This window comes from Crassostrea angulata, chromosome 3 (genome assembly GCF_025612915.1).
Source record: "Crassostrea angulata isolate pt1a10 chromosome 3, ASM2561291v2, whole genome shotgun sequence".
Classification (NCBI taxonomy): domain Eukaryota; kingdom Metazoa; phylum Mollusca; class Bivalvia; order Ostreida; family Ostreidae; genus Magallana; species Magallana angulata.
In genome coordinates, this window is record NC_069113.1 from 47322786 (window position 1) to 47347175 (window position 24390).

Consider the following 24390-nt stretch of genomic DNA (forward strand, 5'->3'; position numbering starts at 1 on the left):
GATTTCTGTGGTTTTCTTTAGAAGGAATGTAAAGTATCAGGGAACTAGTGCTCCAAGAAATCAATTAGATATTTTTGGTGGTTAGAATATATGCTAATAATTATTTTTTTTAAAGTGATTTGACATCACTGATCTGTGGTTTACAACACTGATACTTTAACCACAGAGCTATGGTGATGTTCATGCAAACGATTATAACAAACGTTTGAATCACCATCTTGTAACATGTCTTAAAAAGTATAAGTCTTCGTAAAATGAGCCACCTAAACAGGTATATTTTTCTTTTATCAAGAATAGAAAGGTTGTTTAATTAGAACCATGCCGAAAAAGATTCCGACTTATAGTACAACAATAGAAATCTATACATGACGTCACGTGAAAATTGATTATTGATTGATGTTTCATGTCCCGTCAAGGTTCGATTCATTTAATTGGCCTTACAACTATGGCCATCACTTGTTAAATTTCGACTACGAGAGTGTAAAACTGAAATAATAATCTTTCTGTAATGAGAACTAGTAAATGCTTTAAAAAGTATTTAATTATAGTTCTTAATACATGTACTCTTTAAAAAATGAACATGTCTGGAATGGGCTGACATAACGCGACCAAATATCAATTTCCTATGTATTTTGTAAGTTTTGAAGTACAATCGTAAAAAAGAAAAAAAAAGGATTGTTAAAATCTCAGAATGGCCAAATACTGACAATGGAATTAATCGATGAAAAAAATAATGAAAATCTAATCGATCAATCCGACGACAGAGTACTCGGAATAATTAATTGTGTTGATATTTCCTCCTGCAAAAGATACCGCCATTTTCGTCAATAGAAACATACTTAAACATGTAATTTTATTATTGTGAAATATATTTTGAGCAGTGCCGAAATCAATTATTAAAAAATCCCAGAAATACTAAACCTTAGCCTGACAAGTTTTCTATACGTAAGAGTGGGATTGGGCAAATACCGGTAGTCCTTTTTTAATGACTGATTTGATATGACCACATGGGCATTATATCCGATCTACTCTCTGTGACATATTGATTCATTCGAGACATGAAAGTAGCGACATTGCAGAAAAATACATAATCTGAGCTATTGGGTTATGTAATTTTTTTCTGCAATGATCGCATATTCAACTCATAATGTCATTTCAAATGACCATGTGTCTTGTCTATTTGTTGTGATGAATACACTAAGGAAGACGTTGATTGCACAATAAATACAAACCAATTAGAAACAAAATAAAGAATCGATTCCGTCACTGTGATGCAATAGTATAATAGAAACAACCAGACTGAAATCTACACGCCCCGTTTATCGATTGGTCGAAACCTACTGCAACCCTAGGAAAATCAAGGACTGAACGAAATAATCATGATGATGTCAGACTCAAATTCCCATATAGGAGACGATTTAGCTGTTTCTTTTAGCTAACGTAGCGACGTACATTAACAGTAATTTAGTAAATTTTACTTACTTTTTACAATCAATTCATTATTTGTTAAAAGAAAGAAGATGTAAATATAAACAATAAAATGCTTTCATTGACGATTCATTTGGGTTATGAAGGTAGCGACCATTGCAGAAAAAAATTACATAACACGCTAACGCGAGTTATGTATTTTTTCTTCAATGTCGCCACCTTCATAACCCAAATGAATCACTCAAAGAAAGCATTTTATTGTTTATTTCAGTACTCAACCATATAAAGAGACTTACAGTGGACATTAGTATTAACACCACGACTAAGTCACGAGGCATTTGTGTTTAGCAAACAAATCCTAGGAGGTCAACATAACATTTAATTTTTTCTACATTGGACTAAAAATAGATCGTCTATTGAAACATCGCGTTTCTCAATTTTTTCGGCTATGGCTTCAGACGAAAACGTTGCTTGATAACACTCAATTTAATATTTGTCTGTATCAATTCGTCGAAGTACAATATTCACCTCGCCTTCGGCTCGGTGAATATTGCTCTTCTCGGGTAGCTAAATCATCTTATTGATATAAAAGACAGCAATAATTGTATATTATATGATTGATTAATCCCTAGCCCTCTGATTGTCTCATATCCAACTATCTCGAAAAAAAAAACAAACAGAACGTTTTATTACCTAATCAAAAGGATTTTGTTGTTCTATATTAAATATTTGCGTCTATTTTGAACTGCCGGTCAATAGACTGCGATCTATTAGACCGCCGGTCAATAGACTTCGATTTATTGGACCGCCGGTCAATAGACTGCGATCTATTGGACCGCCGGTCAATAGACTGCGATCTATTGGACCGGCAACGTATTTCAGAACGCGGGTATGTTAATGTTACATCCTTTCGATAGTTCTCATGGAATGTATATTACTTTACATAAACGCTGTTTTTAGTACTTGGTGAAACCAAATTCAATGTTATCAAAATGGAGTATCAAATAATCAATAGTTTTAAAACCTCATATAAGGTAAAAGACTACATGTATTTAAAATCTAATGGGTTGAAGATTCCCCCTTCTTTGTGTAAACTAATATTAAATTGAGATGTTGTAATGCATGCAACAGGTTTTGTGCATGTAAAAGATGTAAAAAATCTTAGTATATTGCATAATGGCACGAAAACCAACTGCAATATGCAAATTGTAAACCCCGAAAACTAAAAAAGGAATTAGGTAATAAAACAATTATTTAACGCTTGAACAGTCAATAGACCAGAATTTTTTCCCTTGGTGCAGGGAGCAGCTCAGTATGATCTATTGCCCTCGGCCGTTGGCCTCGGGCAATAGATCATACTGAGCTGTTCCCTGCACCTCGGGAAAAATATTCTGGTCTATTGACTGCTAAAGCATTAAATAATTGTATAATATTCACCTGCACGTGACATATGAGGTCAATATAACATTTGATTTTTACTACATTGGACGAAAAATAGATTGTCCAATGAAACATCGCGTCTCTCAATTTGTTCGGCATATCATATAATAAAATAATTATTGCTGTTTTTCGATCAATACAATGATTTAGCTACCCTCGAAGTACGATATTCACCTCGCCTCCGGCTCGGTGAATATTGTGCTTCGAAGGTACTAAATCATCGTATTGACCTCAAAAACAGCAAGATTGTATAATATTGTTCTATCATATCTACAAGTAATTATACAATCGTATTTATTAGTCAATGTAAGGCGTTGTTCTTTCTATAATTAGAACAAGGACACTTAGGTTGTTTGTATCAAAATAGTTCTACTTAAATCTAAGAAAAGCCAAATCCCTACACGATTCTAATATTGTTATTTTGATTTTCTCATCTACATATATACTGCAAGGTTAAATTTTTCTCTGTACTAGTATTTTCATAAGATACAATGTATTCCCTGTATAATATTTACTTTTACCAGTGTCTTCGTCTGTGATATCGGTAGGAATCTATTTTTAAATAGTAACCTCGAGTTCAATACAATTCATCAGTAACGCAAATGACGTAGTAAGGGGCTTAAGCATGGTTTGCATTGCTATACGAATTGGAAAACACGTAAAAATGTCAATTATTTCATATCTAATCGTGAAGTTGTTGAAAATTACATAAATGTAAGTAATAAGATAACACTCTTTGATATTTTGAGGTAATAATAGTGGTCGGGGAGTGATCAAATCCATCATAAAACCCTTCGAGCTTTATTTGATTTGATCACGTCCCGACCAAAGTTATAGCCTTATAATACTCAAATAATAATTATTCCATACATATTAGGGAAGCCGATTGATGCCTTGTGGGAAAATATATCAAGGGACTGATGAAGAAACCTAATTCATAGAAAAACAATCGTCCATAGCTATGATTTCTTAATATGCTATTTAGAGCGTATTTTGGTATAAGTACTTAAATATTGTTAATAAAGTATTGTTTCTACATAAGGAATAAGGAATCATTCTTTGAGTATTATGAGGTAATAATTTTGGTCGGGGCGTGATCAAATCCAATAAAGCCCGAAGGGCTTTATGATAGATTTGATCACGCCCCGACCAAAATTATCACCTCATAATATTCAAAGAATGATTCCTTATTACTTATATTTATATAATTTTTAGCCATCGTACGATTAAATACTTAAATAAAAATAAGCAAACCCCGCTGGCGCCTCATTTTGGCGTCATTTGTATTATGGGTTATATAGTACAAAATCGATACGTAGTGTTATCACAGGCAAAGACACTGGAAAATGCAAATATATGTGTTTACAAAATTGTTGTTTCAACAGGAAACCAAAGCATTTTGCACAGCATATAAGGAACAAATATGTCTGCAACTAAAAACTGTAGAACAACAAAACTCGATTTCTCAAATAAATATAAATACTGGTAGATTTAACACTGTCAAAATATAAATATTAAATGCAACCCTGCATAAGTTAAGCGGTTTATTCCACGGGAAGAAATATCACATCACTGGGCCAGAAAGAAGGGGCGCGTGCTTTAGTGTCGAGCCGGACAGACCCCGACCCACGAAAGGCGTGCGGATGAAATCCCCATGCATTAAAAAGAGATAACATGTCTTCGCCGCTTTTTTGTCCTTTGTGAGTTTCCCATGTTACCACTATTGCACGCGTCCTCTTACTCATGAGAAGAAGTTTGCTACCTAGAACCACGGTATGCTCACTTCCATCAGTGTCAATTTTGACTAGAACATTTCGGTTGGACAAGGACAAGACCTTGTCTACCGTTATAGTATGTGGTTCAGCCTTCTGCTCGCCGGGCAACACACTCGTAAAGTCTTCGATGCCTACTGAATGGTAAACAATTGTCATATTCTCCATGACTTTATTTTCTGCCACAGACATGCAAAGTCCACGAACATTCTCACTGTCCGATTCCACAGAAATCACGTGATGACCTTTTCGCGCCATACGTAATGATGTCACACCTACACTAGCTCCTATGTCAACAAAAGTTGTTCGTGGATAATTTTCTAAATACATCGATATGAAGTCATCAACTTTCATCGAAAATCGGTAACTCAGCTCGCTCATTTTCCTGTGCAGGCTTTCATCTTCGCTATTCCCAACGCCGTACAAAACAAACGGAAGTTTGCCGGAGTAAAGTCTGTAGGAGACTACACTAGCTGGAGGATGACTGGAATCGCACACCTCAAAGTTTTCAACCCACTGACCGCTCCATTGTAAAACTTTGACTTTCTCGCTGCCATCCAACATTTGATTGACTCGCCCAAGGATCATCAAACTACCACTACCCGTAACGTTTATGCGAAGTCTCTGGCGTATCTGACTCACTTTACTCTCATCCAGAAAAATGAAGACAACGGATAGCACCAGAAGCACAAATAGGCCGTACGTTATACACCGGCCTGACCGTAAGAACCTCGAAGACACCATATTTGATCTCTGTTTCTTCTTGTCTTGTGGAATTTAAATGTCAGGAGCCGAAAACATTGTCCCTTTTCTAAGTCAAAGTAATTTCTCCATTTTTAAAAGTATACTCAGTGTTGAATGGATTACATGGGGCCATTCGCTCTCTGATTTATACTAGGGATCAAACAGTGTGCAGTTTTATAATCCGATGTGGATTTAACTACCGGAAAAGACCGGTGATTTCAAATGAGAAAAAATTTTAAAGGCCAGCTTTCATTAATGTGTAGATCAATTCGATGAATACATCATTCAAGTCACTGTTTACAGTTTTATAATGAGAATGGTTTAATTGAGGTGTCCATTCTACAAATTCCAATTACGTCAACTCTTCAATCACTATTGTAGGTACAGATACAAATGAGTAAATAAAAAAAAGGGGGGGGGGGTGAATGTAGATGATGATATTACAATGATATAATGTATTCTTACATCAAACATTCAAAACTTAATAATAACTTTTTATACCCACAGAACCCATCTCTTAAATATAGAAATTAAAGATACTCTTTGCGAAATCAGTACACAGGGCAATTTTTTTTCGCTCTTCTAAACTTGCAACCGGTTTCGCCCGTCTTCAATACGCCCAGAAACAGTTGTGCTAAAATAGAGATAATTTGCATTTGAATTTGTCCTATCTTATATTCGCCCGCTGACTACAAGGGCGAACGGAGCGAAAATGAAACGGGGGCGAATATTTCCCTGTATTCACTCAGTACATGAATTAAGGTCCTAACTCACATACATGTACTTGCTACAATATCGGGGAGAATTTTAAGAATGTAAAAATCATCCGTTACCGTCATGAATTCTCTAAAGTAGAGTTAAACATCTGCATAACTTATAACTGTACATATATCAGCTTGTCTGTAAATATGTCGTTATCATAGCATCATAATTCTACCAAAGATTAAATAGTTGTTTATTAAATTATCAAAAGTTAATTAAGTGTACTAATCAGGAAAATGTGTTCCAGTAATGTTTCATTTGTGGACGTTAACTATTACATGAATTTCAATTTAGACAATTTAGCATTGAGCAAATATGTGTTGAGTGTGTATTTTGTACAATTCAAAGGGGCATAGTCACGATTTTGGTCAAATTCTATTTTTCTGTTTTCTTTATTTACAATGCTTTAGAAAAGCATTTCTAATGATCAAATGAAATCTGAGAGTCAGTCGTAAAGTTACATGTATAAGCAAGACACAGGGCTCACAATTCTTTGTCATGTAAACAGGGCTCGTGCCCTTTTTTGTTTACATAGATCCAATAGACCAGGAAAAATCTTTTTCAAGCTGAATTGTCTATCTTCTTATCCATTTTTAGCATAAATTAACAGTTTCTAACGTTTAACACAATCATTTTAGGTCTAAAACTGGAATTTTCACATCCACATTCAAAATGTAAACAAATTTTTTAAGCTTTGTTCACATAGCAAAGAATTGCAAGCTCTGTAACTTGCTTATAACTCAACGAATGACACTCAAATTTTGGTTGCCTATTAAAAATGCCTTTCTTAATCATTGTAAATATTAAAATTGGAAAAATAATTTTTGACCAAAATCGTGACCATGCCCCTTTAACACTGTTGTATAATGATAGTTGTTTATGCTACAACATATTGACGCCTTAATACTTGATGCAAAAAATAAATAAAAATAATAATTCATATAATTACATTAGGATGGACACTCTATATATAAGATAATATGTCAAGCTTGGATGAGGAGTTTTTTCAGTCTTTTGGTAGTACCTGTATTAATCGCATCACGTTTCGTGTTTTCGGACGTTTGAAGCGTCGCTATGCAATGTACAAAAAAAATCAACAGATGAAACTACCTTACAGTCATAAGTGTGGAGATAAAATATCAAATACATATTTAATGTTTTGCTGACATTACAGGAGAGATTTATCTAGGATGAAACGCTGTTAAATATTTTTCATTTATGGTGTAGCTTGAATAATCGAAGAAATTAACAAACTGTATGATGATAAATCGGCAATTTTATATGCTTCAAGAACTGTAAAGATTTTTTCAAAAAACTTATGAAATGTAGACCTAATTACAGCATTTTCAAAACATCAACAAATGGAATTACCAGACCGTTTTGAGGCTGTTTAAAGTTAATTCTACATTTAACGTAACGTAGGTTTAGGAGACATTGTGTTTTTTTTAATTCCTATTGGAATTTAATTTTTACCAGTTTGATTTGCTAAATACTGTAATGTGAAATTTGAAATGTTTAGAGCATATTATGGACTATAAATCAGATACTCAATGGGATTCTCAGATCACTATTAACGATGAATTATTTATGGATAACGTATAAGTAGTTTGAACACTCACTGTGTTTGTATTAATGTAAATGAATAAAAAAGTATTTTGAAAGTTTTGTTTGTTTTAATTTTATCGCTCCCCTCTTTGATTTGGTATTTTGAAGTGACGTTTAACGTAGAATTAATTTTGGGCAGCCCAAACTGTATGATGATAAATTGGCAATTTTACATGCTTCAAGAACTGTAAAGATTTTTCCACAAAACCTATCAAATGTGAAACTGAATTATGCATGTTCATCCCTCCTCAGTCTGGGGTATTTCAAATCAATATTAGAAATATTATTTTTGTCCTTAAATTTCCGTTCATTGATAAGAAAAATAATGATAGATGATTCAACTTTAACATTTTTGGCCCAATATAAAACTGAATGAATTGAGGAAATAAATGCTGTTCCAAAGCCAATTGAAAGCTGAATAAGTATAGGATAAAGGGGGAAAAGTGCAGTCGTTTTGGGTACTCCGAATCTCCTTTTACAACTTAGATGCAATATATGCAAAACGCATGTTTGTAATTGGTTGTTTGGTGTCAACGGAAAGGAAATTATGTAAGAAAATGGATCTTTGTCACAAAGTACATGTATTTCAATCTTTTAAGTAGCGACTTTGACAGTAGTTCTTATGACATCACCGCTTTAGTATATTGTTGGTCACTTTTTGGTATTTCAAATCAAAACTAAACTGGCACAAAACATTCGGATAAAAATAACAGTTTTATTTAATAAAATGAGAAGAAATGCTGATAGTTATTAATTATTAACCCTAAAACACTTCTAAAACAATCCCAAAATTCTTCTTGTGTCATCGCTTATTTAAACCGGGTCCGTAGGACATCTGTCATTTTAACGATAGAACATTCTATCTAGCAAAACGGGAACACACCATTGCGATCCGTTTTATATAAGTTTTTGCCTTTGCAATATCAAAGGGGAAATATGTCAAACTATGTGTGGTTTTTCAAATATATGCATGGTCTGAACAAAATTGTGTAAATCTAAAGTGGATTTCTGCCAATGTAAAACAAAGGTTACAAAACCAATATATCCAAAAGTGGTCTAGTGAAATTAATAACTCGCCAAAAGGGAAAATTTACAAGATTTAAAAAAAAAATCTTAGTTATGAAAATTACATTAATATATTGCCACATAAGCTCAGAAAGATTTTTATGAAATTTAGACTAGGAGATTGTACAATATTCCTTTAATGTAAAGAATTATTGACGTTTAGACATAAATATCTTGATGATAAATACTGTTCAGCACCAAATACTTTTAAGTTTTATGAACTTATGTCTTGTACTTATGTTACAAATCTGAAAAAAATATGTTATTTTATTATCAAAATATACAGTCTGATTTAATAGTCTGTCCTCCATAATTTTACTTCATCCTATTTCCATGCAGTCGGATATAATAGCCTATAATAATTCTACTTCATCCTATTTCCATGTATATATTGTATATTTATACTTAATTACTATTCATTTATTACCTATCTATGCATTTATAAAATGTACCTATGTTTTTGAACTGTATATAATGATTGATCTCATGGAATAATCTGAGTTGAATTGAATTGTAGATCAACCTGGCATGCTACTTGACGCATAATTTGTTGGTGGATGGTGTGCTCTGTTTTTCAGGGGTCCTGCAATTGTTGTAAAAGTCCTGACCACTGTGCCCAATAACTGCCAGACAATAAACCAATTATTGTTTATAATATAAAAATTAAATTATACAAATGAAATATTTTACAATACAAATAAATTTTTTTACAATACAAATGGAAATTATACGATACAAAAAGAATCCCTACAATACAGTTGAAAAATTATACAAACGAAAATCAAACAATGTAAAATTATACAATACACATGAAAATTAAAAAAACTAAAAATGGAAAATTATACTATGTAAATGAAATATTATACAATACAAATAAACATTTTATAATAAAAATGAAAACTTTTACATTACAAATGGACAAGATCAAATTTTGCAACGTTTAAGATGCCATAAACATGTACATGTATGTTATTGTATTCCAATACCGGCACACTTTACGGAATTTATTATTCAAATCACAAATCAATGAGACAGATATTCACAATCTTTAAATGATAAAATAAAGTCTTTTTTGTATTTAAAAAGAGTAAACAAGAGTTACTTTTCTTTCACTGCATTTTGTGTGCATATTTAATTTTTCAAGGAAATTAAAAATAACGCACAATCGGTTCTGATGCGAGATATTTTTGCAAAAAAAGAAAACATTGTTTTTCTCTGATATATCAATAAGTTATTCTATAATATTTACTTTACGATTACTTCTGATGTAAAAGACACGGCAAACTTTAATACATGTATTAGGTGTCATTTTTGCCATATTAGTTGTATTTTTTTTCCAAAACTTTTCCCCCAAAGATTTGTTAAAAAAATTAAAGACACAAATTGATTTGTTTATTGATTGATCAATTACATGTATATAATAGTAATACCATCAACGATTCCTTTCACACACCCAAACAGATTGAAAACAAATCCAATGTAAATTCCCTGTTTAAAATTTTGTTCAAATTTTATTTTATATATGCTGATTTTTCCTATCAGCGTGAAAGTTTTGATAAATTCATTCACCTGACTTCACACACAAAATTTTCATTTACTTTCCAATTTCTGAAAATTTGGGTCGGTCCGTCTTGGAAAACAAATTATAAAAAAGTGGCCTTTTAAAATTCCCGTAGACAAAGCTGTCCCTATCCTGAATGAATGAGATTTGTAATACTTACTGTTGATTCCCAAAACTTGTAGGGCTTTTGCCAGTACTGATAGCGGGTTAGTAGTTGGCCGGAGTAGTGGCAAAACAGGGGGCCTGTAACATTTGGCCAGACTTGTAAATATTTGTTCATTATTTTCACCGGACAAAATTAGGTGTCATTGGCATTGATGCGCAAGGGAGTTCCTTTGCCTAGTTGATCGGTCTTGGAGTATTTAATAAGCAGATTGATAATAGAGTGTTGAATTGAAATATCCTGAACCTGGATAATTTTATCGGGTGAGTTACCTTTAGATAATGCCAATTCCCCACTCTTAATAGTGCATAATATGCTAAGGTAAACGCAGCAGAAAACAGTGAAGTTTCATATGTATCCTGGCATACCACAGGCAACTTATGAAGAATTTGATTCAAAATGTCTAGTGTTATGGGCATGCGCACATCCCTGTTGTAATTTTGCCTTTTCATGCCTTCTAATACTTTACCAACACGGAAATGCTTTGTTGGGTCACTATTTTCTAATACTTTACATTTAAATGCAATTGCAGATGTATAGGCCCTATCAGTGGTTTGTTTGCAGCCTTGTATAGACAAGTGAGCTATGAACATTAAAATGTGATTTGATGGTGGTAAAAGGATGGACAACTGTTGATTTAATCTAAACTGGTCGAAAGCTTGCAGACCCACAGCGTTAGCTTTGGTAGTGTTACTGGCTAGAGATGACATGAGAAGACGGTTCAATTCATCTTCAAGAGCACGTTGTAGAAGGAGGTTGGTATGGGCTGGGGTAGCTGGTCTGCTGCTGGAGCGAGTTCCCTGAATCTGTCACACTGTTGACGAGATATTGCATCTGCTATACCATTTTGATTGCCAGGAATATGCTCAACTTTGAACTGAATGTTGTGTTTTATAGTGACAAGCATGAGTGGCCTAATGAGAAACATTACTCTATCTAATCAGATGAGGATGATTGTTTGTTAATGATGTGTACAAGAGCTATGTTGTCTATATGTAAGATATTTTTTTTGTTTCCGAGTGCTTTAGCACAAATAGTGAATGCCAAAACAATGGGGACTAATTCTAAAAATGTAATGTCATGAATGATTGGTTTGTTTGCCCATGACGATGGCCACTGGAGATAGGCCCACTGCCCTTGAAAATATGAACCGCATCCTAATAAAGCTGTCCCAGAGCTATCTGTAAAAAGGTGAAGTGTTTCTTGAGAACTCCATTCGGAATCCGGGAAATATACAACCCCATTGAAATTGGTCAGGAGGTCGAGTTACCTTTGCATATCTAATTTCATTGCAGAGGTAACGTTAACATGGTGAAAGGGTTGAACCTTACCAGTCATAGCATTATAAAAACATTTCTTGAATGCTCGACTACCTGGTATGGCCCTGGCCAAAACATTAAGTTTGCCTACAATGCTCTGCAGTAAATTGATGGTAGTTGTTCTTTTCTGAATATGATGTGAGAATTGACAACATTTCTTGAATCTTTGGTGGTGGTATGCGAATTTGCATTTGAACTGTATCTATGACCAGACCCAAGAACACCAGTGATGTTGTAGGCCCATGTGCGTTGTCCTTATTAAGTGGAATCCCCATATCTGTACATATGCTATGAAATGTGTCGACTAGCATATGGCAGTGGTTAGTATCAGACCTACCGGCAAAAATAAAATCATCTAGGTAATAGTGGGTGGTTTCTAAACCAGATTGCCTTCTGACCAACCATTCGACGAATGTAGAAAATGTTTCAAAATTTTTACACGAAATCGAGCAGCCAAAGGGCAACATTTTATCGAAATAGTAAGCACCCAAAAAGAAAAGTCCTAGCAATTCAAAGTCCCCAGGGTGTACGCGTATTAGCCTAAAAGCGCTTTTTATATCCTCTTTTGCTAACAAGGCCCCCCTTCCCAATTTGCTAATGGTATTTGCGACTGTGTCGAAGGAAGTGTAGGTTACTGTTGTATATTTAGGGTCTATGTATGTATTTATGCTGGACGACGGTGGGTAAGATAAATGTGTTATCATTCTCCAACCGCCGTCGCTTTTGGGAACTAAACCGATTGGCGAGACATGAATGTTGGGCATAGGTGGTTGTAGGAAGGGGCCGGCCATGTGGCCCTAATCCAACTCCTTAGAGATTGTTGTTTGCAATATATCTGGGTATTGATTGGCTGATACTAAGTTGTGGGAAAAAATAGGAAGTCTGGGTCCTGCGTAACTCAATTTAAATCCTTCCTTAAAACCTGTATCAAAGTTTATGCGGCTTGCCTATCTGGGTAATGTTGTAAATACTGTGAAATGGACTTAATGAGGATTGGGGTGAATCCCAGAGACCAAAGGCTATTATTGTTTGGGGTGTCGAGGGAAATTGGTCGTGGGGTTGTTGTTGTAATGGTAGGGGGTTGACCTTGGTTTGATGTGTTGAAGCGAAATGGTCTGTTAACTTTGGTTGCTTGTGTAGGTGTACCCGAAGAACAGGTGTTACAGGAGTGTGCATTATTGCACCTAAGGCATCTGTGTACATATTGGCAGTTTGGTCTGGTGCATGCACCTTTGAAGTTGTAGTCAAAGCATTTGTCACTGTTTACCCTTTTGTTTGAGGTGTAAGTCTGGTTGTATGTGTGGGTCTGGGGTGCAGTGGGTGTCATGTAAATCATCCATAACTCAGGATCAACTACACCCCAATCTGTGTTTTGGTTAATGGAGGCCCTAAGGCGGTACTGTTCGTCGTATGTGAGCCAGCCCTGTGATCTCTGGCTTCCTAGCCTAATGTCATGCATGTACTTTAAGAATTGTTGTATTTTTTCTGGATGTGCTGCTGTGTAAATCCTCATAAAGATAATGAATGCATCTGTCAAACGATCAATGTTTTGAATTTTGTGCTGAAGTTTAGGTTGGACAATTAATTGGCCGGTTGCATATATTGCAAGAGTGGAGGAAACATGAGGTTTGTATTGGTCCCTAAAGAGCAACATCCCCAAGTTAATGTATTTACCAGATATGATCTTATCCCTAGTGCTAGGGTCAACAAAGTATCCCAGCGAAAAGTGTGTAGACCCAACAGGTAGGGGCAGGATTGTGTGGTTTGAGTCAAGAGGAACAAGAGGTAAATTACCTGTGGGCACAGTTGGCTCAGTGACCAGTACTGTGCAAACGCTGGTTGTGGGCGCCTGTGGCTCTGACTGTTCAACTGGGCTTGTAAGTGCCAGTGGGGTTGCCGCCTGCACTACTGTCTGGGGCTCATCCCTAGCCGCGGCGTGAAGTCGAGGTCGCCTGGACGTCCGCTCCGTGGGGGCTGGCCTTGATATAGTCTTAGGCATAGTTTGCGTTGATGGTATTACCATAAAAATATAGAAACAATTGTTAAATTATTTTAAATGAAAAGGTGTCTATTTAAACAAGTAAATAAACTACTGACACGTAATCAAAAAGAAGCGTGGCCCGATAGCCCACGTTGTAACAAAGAATATGGCTTGTGTATTCACTCACTCACTCAATCCTCTCTGCGCCATCAGGTGCTTGAGGCGTCTACAAGGCTTTCCACCTGGCTCGGTCTGCAGCAACTCTAGGTGCTGTCTCCATGGACAGGCCTCTGCTTTTAAGATCTTTAAGGGCAGTTCTTCTCCAGGTCTCCTTTGGCCGGCCTCTATTTCTTTTTCCCTGGGGTGTCCATCTAAGGGCGACCCTGGGCAGTGAGTTGGGGGCATGCGCAGGACATGACCAAGCCATCGCCAGCGTCTTGCTTGGATGATCTCTGATATGTTAGTCATCCCACTTCTTTTCAATAGGTCTTCATTTGAGATGGTATTAGGCCAAAAGATCTTTAAGATGCGTCTGAGGGATTTGGTTTGGAAGACTTCAAGTTTTCTTTCAATCAGTAGAGAGGTTTTCCAGCACTCTGAACCATATAGAAGGACGCTGAGTACATTACTATTGAAGATCTTGATCTTGGTGAGGCTGTTATGTGCAGTAGATCTCCATATAGTTTTCAACATTGCAAAAGCTTGGTTTGCCTTGCTGATCCTGGTGTCGATTTCTTTGTTGCAGTCTCCCGTTGTGGTGACTTTGCTGCCCAGGTAGGTAAACTCCTCAACATCCTCTATTTGTTTGCTATCGATAAGTACTGGATTTCTGTTTGTAGTGTTTACTCGAAGAACCTGTGTCTTTTTGGTGTTGACTTTCAATCCGATTTTGCCCGCTGTTGCTCCAAGCAGCTCTGTCTTCTGTTGGATGTCCTGGTGTCTGCTTGATAAGAGACTCAGGTCATCAGCATAATCCAGGTCCTCTAGGATTGAGGTCAGTGTCCATTGTAATCCCTGTCTCTTGCCTTCTGTGGTGTTCTTCATGATCCAGTCAATTGCGAGGGAAAATAGCACAGGTGACAGAATGCACCCTTGCTTCACTCCGGTGTTCACTGCAAAGGGCTCTGTGAGCTGGTTGTTATAAATCACTCGGCACTCAAAGTTTTCATAAAGGGACTGGATGATGTGAACCAGTTTCTGAGGTATGCCGTAGTGACGCAAGATCTTCTAGAGAGACTCACGGTGTAAGCTGTCAAAAGCCTTCTCGAAATCGACAAATACAGCATACAGTGTGCTGTTCCACTCACATGACTGTTCCAGTATCTGTCTTAGTACGAATATATGGTCAACACAGGATTTCCCCTTTCTACATCCGGCCTGCTCTTGTCGAAGTATGTTGTCTACAGCTGTTGTGATGCTTGTGTACAGGTCACGGTAAAACAAGTTTGGATAAAAGACAACAATCCGATAAAATTAACTGACATCTGCATATCCCAACAACGAATAATAATTTAAAGTTAGCGTATACAAATAGACAAATTTTGAATGTTATTTTTTAGAAATTTTTAGCCAAATAATGATAATTTAACAGAGAAAATTTTATTTTACCAGTTTGTATGACGTGAAGATTAAAAAGGAAGATATGACTTAATACAGAAAAGCGCTTAGTAATAAACTATTTGCGCAACCCGGATAATTCGGAATGAGCATGGAAGGTATACTGAGATAAATGCGCATATTCTGAGACTGCGCTTAAAAGGGGCATGGTAACGATTTTGGTCAAATTTATATTTTAGATTTTAATGTTTACAATGCTTCAGTAAGGCATTTTTAATAGGCAACCAAAATTTGGGTGTCATTTGATGAGTCATAAGCGAGTTACAGAGCTTACAATTCATTGCTATGTAAACAAAGCGTTTGTTTACATTTTGAATGTTGAAGTAAAAATTCCAGTTTTAGAACTAAAATGAATGTGTTAATCGTTAGGAAATGTTTATTTAAGCATAAAATGAATAATAAGATAGACAAACCAGCTTTGAAAAGATTTTTTACTGGTATATTGAACCTATGTAAACAAAAACAGGACACGAGCCAAGTTTACATGACGAAGAATTGTAAGCCCTGTATCTTGCTTAAAACTCAACGACTAGCACCCAAATTTCATTTGATCATTAGAAATGCATTCCTAAAGCATTGCAAATAATAAAAAAATAAAAATAAAATTTGACCCAAATCATGACCATGCTCCTTTAATATGCGCTAATACATGTCTTTACTTTACGATTACTTCTGATGTAAAAGACACGGCAAACTTTAATACATGTACGTATTAGTTGTTATTTATGCCATATAAGTTGTATTTTTTTTCAAAACTTTTTTCCCAAAGATTTGATAAAAAATTGTAAATTCTCTGTTTGAAAACTCGTTCAAATCTTATTTTATATATCCTGATTTTTCCTATCAGCGTGAAAGTTTTGATAAATTCATTCACCTGATTCACACACAAAATTTCATTTTTTTTCCAATTTCGGTCCGTCTTGGAAAACAAATTATAAAAAAGTGGCCTTTTAAAATTCCCGTAGACAAAATTTCGGCGAAAGGATTTACGAAAGTTTTAAAAAACTGTAGAGAGCATGACTCTAAGTAAAATGCTTTTAAAAAAGGATTTCCATGGAGAATTTAAATTTATACTCGCCAAAAGGAAATTCCCCATAATATAATTATAATATAATGCTTGTGTTCATCATCATGACACCATGTTACTCATTTAAACCAACGTTTCAGAAGTGTCGGCGATATTTGGCGACAAAAAGACTTGACCCCCTTTTTAATTAGTCGTGCGGCAATACTCAGGGGAAAATAGCAAATGTATGCCTAGCAATAACACGAGTTTAGACGTGAACACCACCGAAATCAAAGGTTTGTATGATTGACAGTCACCCCGCTAGAGGGCAAAAAATAATATTGTGGGGAAACCCAACAGGAACAAAAATATATATTTAAGTACCACGTTTGAAAAAAATAATCAGTAACAGTACTAGTGATAAAGATATACTAAGCAAGAGGCCTACAGGCCTTGTCGGTTACCTGAGTATATTTACACTTTACTGTGTTTTTCCATTAAATTCTGTGATCTTCAAATGCCTCTAAATGCAACAAGTAGTCAAAGGTCAAATTGACGAGTTTTATTATGACGTCACAAACGTTGAACGCTGTAAACTGCAACGTCACAAGCGAAAATCAAAGTTCACGCTTGTGGCTGTTACTGTGGCTCTTCCATTAATATTAACTTACCCTCAGGATAAGATAGGAATTTTAAGGTATAAATCACATTTGCAGACAAGGCAAGAAGATAAAAAAAATGTAAATATAAGCATTAAATCATGATTTTTTGAAGTATACACTCTCATAACAGCAGCGGTGTGTGCATACAAATTTCCATAACGCGCTAACGCGCGTTACTCAATTTGTATGCACACACCGCTGCAGTTATGAGAGTGTATACTTCAATAAATCATGATTCAATGCTATAATAACAGCCCCTAGACTGACCTATCAGATGATCTCACATCTCATTTTGTTAGCTTCCTTTCGGACTGTAAACCCTAATTCGAGACTCCTCTGACCTGTTACCCCGCATTTTATTATTTGATGTTTGAACAAGTGAAAAGCTATCAATGTGACAGCAAACTGGGTTTTCTTTTATGTGAACTGTATCCATAATCCATGTCAACCCTGAATTGATAAACACTACCTACCGTATCCAGTGAAATGGAGTACCCTATATGCAAAATTTTGCCAAAAATGACTAAATTCAAAAGCTGGTATTTTTTTTCCAAAAATTATCAGAAATCAAAATCCAAGCAATATGCACACCTCTGATATATGAACAATTGATCTGCAAAAGAACAACTTCCTATCTTGAAAACTGTAGGAGAAGTTATCCGTACAATGAGGGTACCTTAATGCAATATTTACCAAAGCTGGTATTTTTTTCAAAAAATATTAGAAATCAAAATCCTTGCAATATGCACACCTCTGATATATGAACAATGATCTGCAAAAGAACAACTTCCTATCTTTAAAACTGTAGGAGGAGTTATCCTTACAATGAGGTTACCCTATTGGCAGTCGCCCGCCCGCCCGCCATTTTCACCATTTCAATAACCGGATTTTTCCGTTGGAAAACCCCTTTAAAATTATTTTTAAAAAAAAGGGGGGGGGGGGGGCAAAAGTCGGAGGAATCTTGGATTAACTATACCCTAGCTCCAGAGACCAAGCATAGTAAACTTTGATTAAAAGATACCATTAATGATCAACATTTTTTTAAATATGTAAACGGTTTATTTCAACAAGCATAATTACAATGCACAGGGAATCAATGTAGATTTTCTAACAGAACACATTTAATTTAAAACGGCTAAGTGACAAATTACTTTGTGGTTTTCAACAAGAGGTTAGAAATGTAATATTGTTAACGGACGACGCACGACGACCATTTGCAATAGATCATCTGAGTGACCCAGTTGACCTGAAAATACTTGCAAGGTACTAGCTGCATAACTGTAGCTCTCCGGGAAAAAAATATTGACAGACCAGAGAGCTACAGGGCCACACATTGAAAAAATTGTATATTTATTGCGCAGAAAAACGTGCGCTAGTTTTGGACTGATTTACCTTAATTATACTCAAATATAATTAAATACTCAAATTCTGTGAAAACAATAAGTACCATTAAACTACTACTGATATCGCCTCTTTATTTGGCTCAGACTTTCTCCGAAACACGCTACCGATCTCGGAAAATCAAGTATGTTGAATTTATATCGAGATCGAGAGTCGCCATTTTTACATGTAAACAAAGTGCACCACATGAATTTACGGGACTGGTGATGGTGTTTTAAAGACTATCCGAGGCAAGTGAAGAGACGATATCAGTAGTAAATTGCATGAAGAATTTAATGGGACTAATAAATAATAATAATAAATAAGGCAAATTAGTCGAAAACTAGCGCACGTTTTTCTGCGCAATAAATATACAGTTTTTTCAATGGGTGGCCCTGTAGCTCTCCGGTCTGTCAATATTTTTTTCCCCGGAGAGCTACAGTTCGGCAGCTAGCAAGATACCTAAAAAGTGCATCTTATAAGAAGTTTAATTAGTGTCATTTTTATCATTAAAACTTAGACAGAAATGTCTGTAGTACTCAGGTGTCGTTAGTTTAAAGAATATGTTTGACACTCACTGAAGTATTTAAATCATCTTAGTAATTTTGATATTGGTTATTAAAAATATCAGTTTTGTTGACGGAAATTCCGACACTAAATCGGTAGTAAAACAAATCATTCCTATTCGTGTACCCCGGATTTCGTGATTTTATTGTTAACATAAATTTCTATTATTCAGAAAGTTCACCGTATTCTGTCGATTTACATTAATTATGGAAACATCAATACACTTCAAAAAATCTCACAATGGGCAGATTTTCTTTATTTGCTTTTTATCTGTTCTTTTTGTTTTCAATAAACACGTTTAGAACATTTTTGCGTTATAATGGATACTGAAAGAGTTCTTTACGATTCTAAAACAATAGTTGAAAAAGACAATAATCATTTTAATTGTCATTTATTTACAAATGTTTGCTTTTATAATGAGGCACCTTGACCTTAACGATTCACCTGAAAACAAGCATAGAACATCATTGTAAATGATCTATAGAACGGCATATAATTTGTTAAATACTGTCCATTGTATCCTTTTGTTGGTGTCAATGCATGACAATAAAGATGTACTTCACATTAAGGACATAGTTATTTACTCATAATACGGTTGCGACCCACCATAATCCCAAATTGCGTCGTTTGACCAGAGCTTAGGGTTCTAGGCATCACAGTGCTTAATGCATTATCTAGTTCAAGATATGAGTGGCACGTTTACATGTATGTATATATTCGTGAAACTAAATAACTCCAAAACGATATCCAAAATTTCTGCTAATAGAATGTAACATACTTCTCTTCAATATGCACTAGCAAATGAAACATACTAAACTGTGTTCGAAAAATGATTCGTTCACAGTTTCGTTATGCTTAGCTGCCACAATCTAACTTGAGACCTTCAGAGAAAAGAGAGTTGGAGACGACGAAAGACCTTGTTTGGAGAGTAGTCGATCAAGACCAGCATCAAGTCATCCATGGAGAAGGCTTACATAGGCATTGCCTCCTGCCTAATCCATTTATGTAAATGTATTTTTGAATAATAAAATATGTTCAAATCTATGAGGTCAACCAAATGAGAAATTCATGACCTCTGGTTTTATCTCATGGTTCACTGTTAATGCAGTGAAAACATTTGTAAATATTGAGGTGAATTCATCATGCATCAGACACACGCCTTGAAGTGGAGAACTGGTTAAAACTATACAAATGTGTATGTACGTGTTTTGGCGAATCATTCATACACAAATAGTACCATCTTCTAGCATGTACATCAAAGAAGAGCAAAATCTGATCACAAATACGTTAATATGAAGCCCAATTGAACAGATTCTTTTTGTTAGTAAAACTTTGACGAAGACAATATATTAATGCACCAAATTCCGCCAGTTAGTCCGCAACACTCATTCCCTCCACAGTCTTCAAGGCTCAACGAAAGCACCTGATGAAAATTTCATCTTAAAATATGTGTGACATTCCATTTTTATAGTATATTACAATAGGAAAGACGTTGTGAAGTTTATAGTTCTTTTTGACCAGCCAAAAAGGTCAGGTACAGCACTGTTATAGACAACGAAAAGCAAAAACTTTAAAAGCCTTTTCGCTTGCAGTAAGCTGGATCTGATATCCAAATATAGATCCACAGCTCTAGCAAGTTCTTGGTGAATAGAGTTTAACGTTGTTATTGACATAAGACAACCTTTTCTTTTTATCTAATATTTGAGAGGAATGAGCTATGGTTAGCATTGAGCAGCAACAATCACTTGTTTATTTTAAAGCATAAGAATTTAATTTCATTCTAACCTAAACACTACCGTTTAATTAAACGCTATATATCCAACTATTTGATGGTTTTGCTGAATATACATTTAACTTGGTCACACCCAACCGGAAATGTGTAAACAAAAATATTATAATAAATAATTATAGCAATTTGCTTATTAATTGTGTCTAGAAATTATCTCTTTTGTCAAAATCAATGGTTTTTTATTTGAGCTCATGTTATTCTCAATGGTTATTGGATGTTTTTTTATAGCCATCCTTTTAAAACTGTATAAATAAGTCGTCTTTTATTATTGTAGTCAGAGCAATGATAAAGGTTAGGCTTATTGTGCAAGAAAGATAAATCAAAATCAATTACATCCGCCCACACTAAGACTGCCTATGAGTAAGAAGTTAAATAACGTCAAATTTGACACATTTTTGTCTGTGTATATAGATACCGATGCAAACCGATGCAAAAAAATACTATTTACGCTTTGTCATTTTAATATATTTACATTCTTAATTAATTTCACTACACTTTCCTTAGTTTGATTAATCTAACTGTGTCTCGGAAAAAAGCACTCACCACAGATAGAATGCCTCCCATATACCCGTAATGTCGCAGAAAATTGCAGAATCGCCCTGGAACGATTTTGGAGAAAGTTAATGAAGTTGCCTTGAAATTAACAGTCAAATTCATCACAACAAACCTTTTAATCCATAGAATGAAAGACCAAAAATTCGAGTCTATTATTTTAATATTGTAAGCCATCTGGGGGGGGGGGGGTTGGCTAGAATTTCTGAATCCTCAGCATATATACAAATCATCTATTGCTTGTCTCAATAACTCGTCTCATCAGGATGGATTAATAGATATTACTTCTTAAATTCAAGTTGGCCAGGCTCCATTACACTTTATCTTTTTATTCAATAATACTCAAGATAGATGATCAGTCTTACTCATTTATTGTCACACATCAGTATGGCATAATGGCGTAAACAGTGTATGGCACACAAATATCAACAGGTTCTTCTAGTATAAATTCATATAAATACAGCTGACAATTCAGAAACACAAGTTTAGGTTGTCCAGTGTGGTAGGAGATTTCTAACTAAGCTATAAATTACATAGTAGAGTTTTCTCACCTTTTTGTACTTTTCAAATGTTACCGCCGTACAACTAGCAGAAATCTGACATAACGTAGTACTCGCGCGCTTATATAACCTCCCATTATTCGTCACGTGAACTAAGCTAACCAATAAAAATACGCCGTACAAGCTATTGACCAATCAGCGACCTGTACGGGAAGCTGAGTTCCCACACAAGTTCCCACACAGAACTATTTCTACCACACAGGGCTACGTTACAAAGGCAAATGGTAAATAATTATAGCAACCATGTAAAAATCAGTTTTTAAGCAATAAATATGCAATAAATTAAGTACTTTAATGAACAGGACTTATAATAAAATCATCTGTATAATTATAGTTTCTCTGTAGAAAATCTGCGCATGAATATCGTAACTATCGACGATAGGGTAAACAAATATAGTTCCACGAGTAAGACTGAATATTAGCAAATAATCAACAAATTAACATTAATTTCCATTCCTAAGACATCACATGATGATAAATAAACACGCTCAATAGTGAATTAAATTAATCAAAACATTTAATTAGCAAACATCGATAACCGGAAGTGACGAAGACTACACGAAAAGATGATGATAGCCAGAAAGTTAAAATGTAAATATTCCCTAACAAACTGCGTTTATCGCCGAAAGAAATGCCCTAAATGAAAGTTAACAAGGTAATTTATGTGATTTTAGTGTTAAACCACAACCGTATGTGTGTCATATAGTCTGTAAACTTTATATAAATGTAAACAAATTACTTGTTCCTCATGCACATGTTTCGTTAAATTATGTCATGTAACTATAGGAAATTACCGAGTACTTTTTAAATGATTTTGCGTGAAGACTTACTATAAATAACAAATCTAAATGTTGCAATAAAATAAATCACGATAGGGTTACAATATAGTAGTATAGATATTTCCCCTTGTCTTTGCATTGGAAATCTGCGACATTCAATTTTCTATGAATACGTCTTTCCGTGTTTTGAATATATTTATTTTTGTTAGATTAAATGAAACTTTTAATCTTACATAACCAATTTGTTATTTACTTTTGAAAAAAACAATCATTAATATATATCTACTCCTTAATAAAAAAGACTTTTCTCCACAAATGTTTGGCACTATATTTTTGTCGCGGAAGCTAACTAAATAACATGTTACCATAGCTGTTCCATGTATGTTTCAAATACCTGACTTAAAACGCAAACAATGGCTTTATAGCGGCCATACACAATATTTCATACAAATAGACATCAGTATGAAAATACAAATATAAGCACTGAATGCTTATTTTGGATGTCGTCAGTCCTATAACTTACCATGTCGGTGCAGACAAATTGAACACCGCGCGTTATCGCGGTATTCAATTTGTCTGCACCGCTTGGTGTGTCATAGGATCAACGACATCCAAAAATAAGCATTCAAAGCTCAAATTCACAGTTGCTCCTCCTGTTGGCTATAGTAAAAAGAGTTATAAACATGGGGCATGATACAAAAGGTCGAACATCTAGAAAAAATGAATTGAATATGCTTCCTCCATATCATAACACTTAGTACATATAATGCTTACCTCTAAATGTACTATGTTTATGCTGTTACGATAACAGTATACTTACTTCTTGCCTAAAAACTTTCCAGGTAATGAATTTTCAAAGGAATAACTACCACCTTTGATCATTAAAACAACTCTGATGTTAAATCGTCTCGTCACAGGAACCCATGAACGACAAGAGGTAATCTTGTAATTTTGTTGAAGAAATCAGAATAAAATTCATAAAAAAAAGTTTACTGTCCATTTTAAGGACAGTATGGTCCTACCGAACGAAGTCTATCGTTATATCTTTAAAAGAACAGTATCTGATCTTATTTTTAAAAAAAAAACCTGCATCTGTAGATCACAAATTTCTCAGAATATTTGGCTTTGTATAAAACTAATCATGTTTAACACTGCGAATAAACAAGAGACCGTACACATAAGATCCAGCCATAACATTAAAATCAATTAAAATTTATAGGGTCTAGAACATTTGTCGGAATTTTGACAGAAACTTAGCAAGAAGAAAAAAATGACCCGCATTCAATATAAAGGACAAATATATATTTTGTAGATAAACATGTACGAACGAAATATATATTGGTGGAAAATGTGTTACATGAAAGAGAATTAATAAAGAAGTAACACATTACTGTTTCCCTATTTTGTGCATCTTCAGTCGAGATCTCTTTTTTGTCGTCTCAGAATGCGTCGGTGGGGTGTTAATGATACGGTGCACGAATACACTGCCGTGGTGAGAGATCTGGAGCTGGGAAATTGATTTGGCAGAAATTAGACAGACGTTAATGAATGAAAGCAGGGAATAGATGGCAAGACAACGTAAAGAATTGCGGTTAGACATGAACCTATCCGTTGTTTACGAAGGATTATTTTCGAGAC

At 34.9% G+C, this 24390-nt stretch overlaps 1 protein-coding gene and 1 pseudogene across 1 annotated transcript; both read right to left on the reverse strand.

Annotated features, from left to right (window-relative positions):
- Positions 1 to 3268: 3268 nt before the first annotated feature.
- Positions 3269 to 5557, reverse strand: LOC128177070 (uncharacterized). Its single transcript, XM_052843592.1, has one exon. It carries the CDS (start codon positions 5382 to 5384, stop codon positions 4413 to 4415), a length of 972 nt encoding a protein of 323 aa, XP_052699552.1. The 5' UTR covers positions 5385 to 5557; the 3' UTR covers positions 3269 to 4412.
- Positions 5558 to 10675: 5118 nt separating this feature from the next.
- LOC128176937 (uncharacterized) lies at positions 10676 to 13858 on the reverse strand (annotated as a pseudogene).
- Positions 13859 to 24390: the final 10532 nt, after the last annotated feature.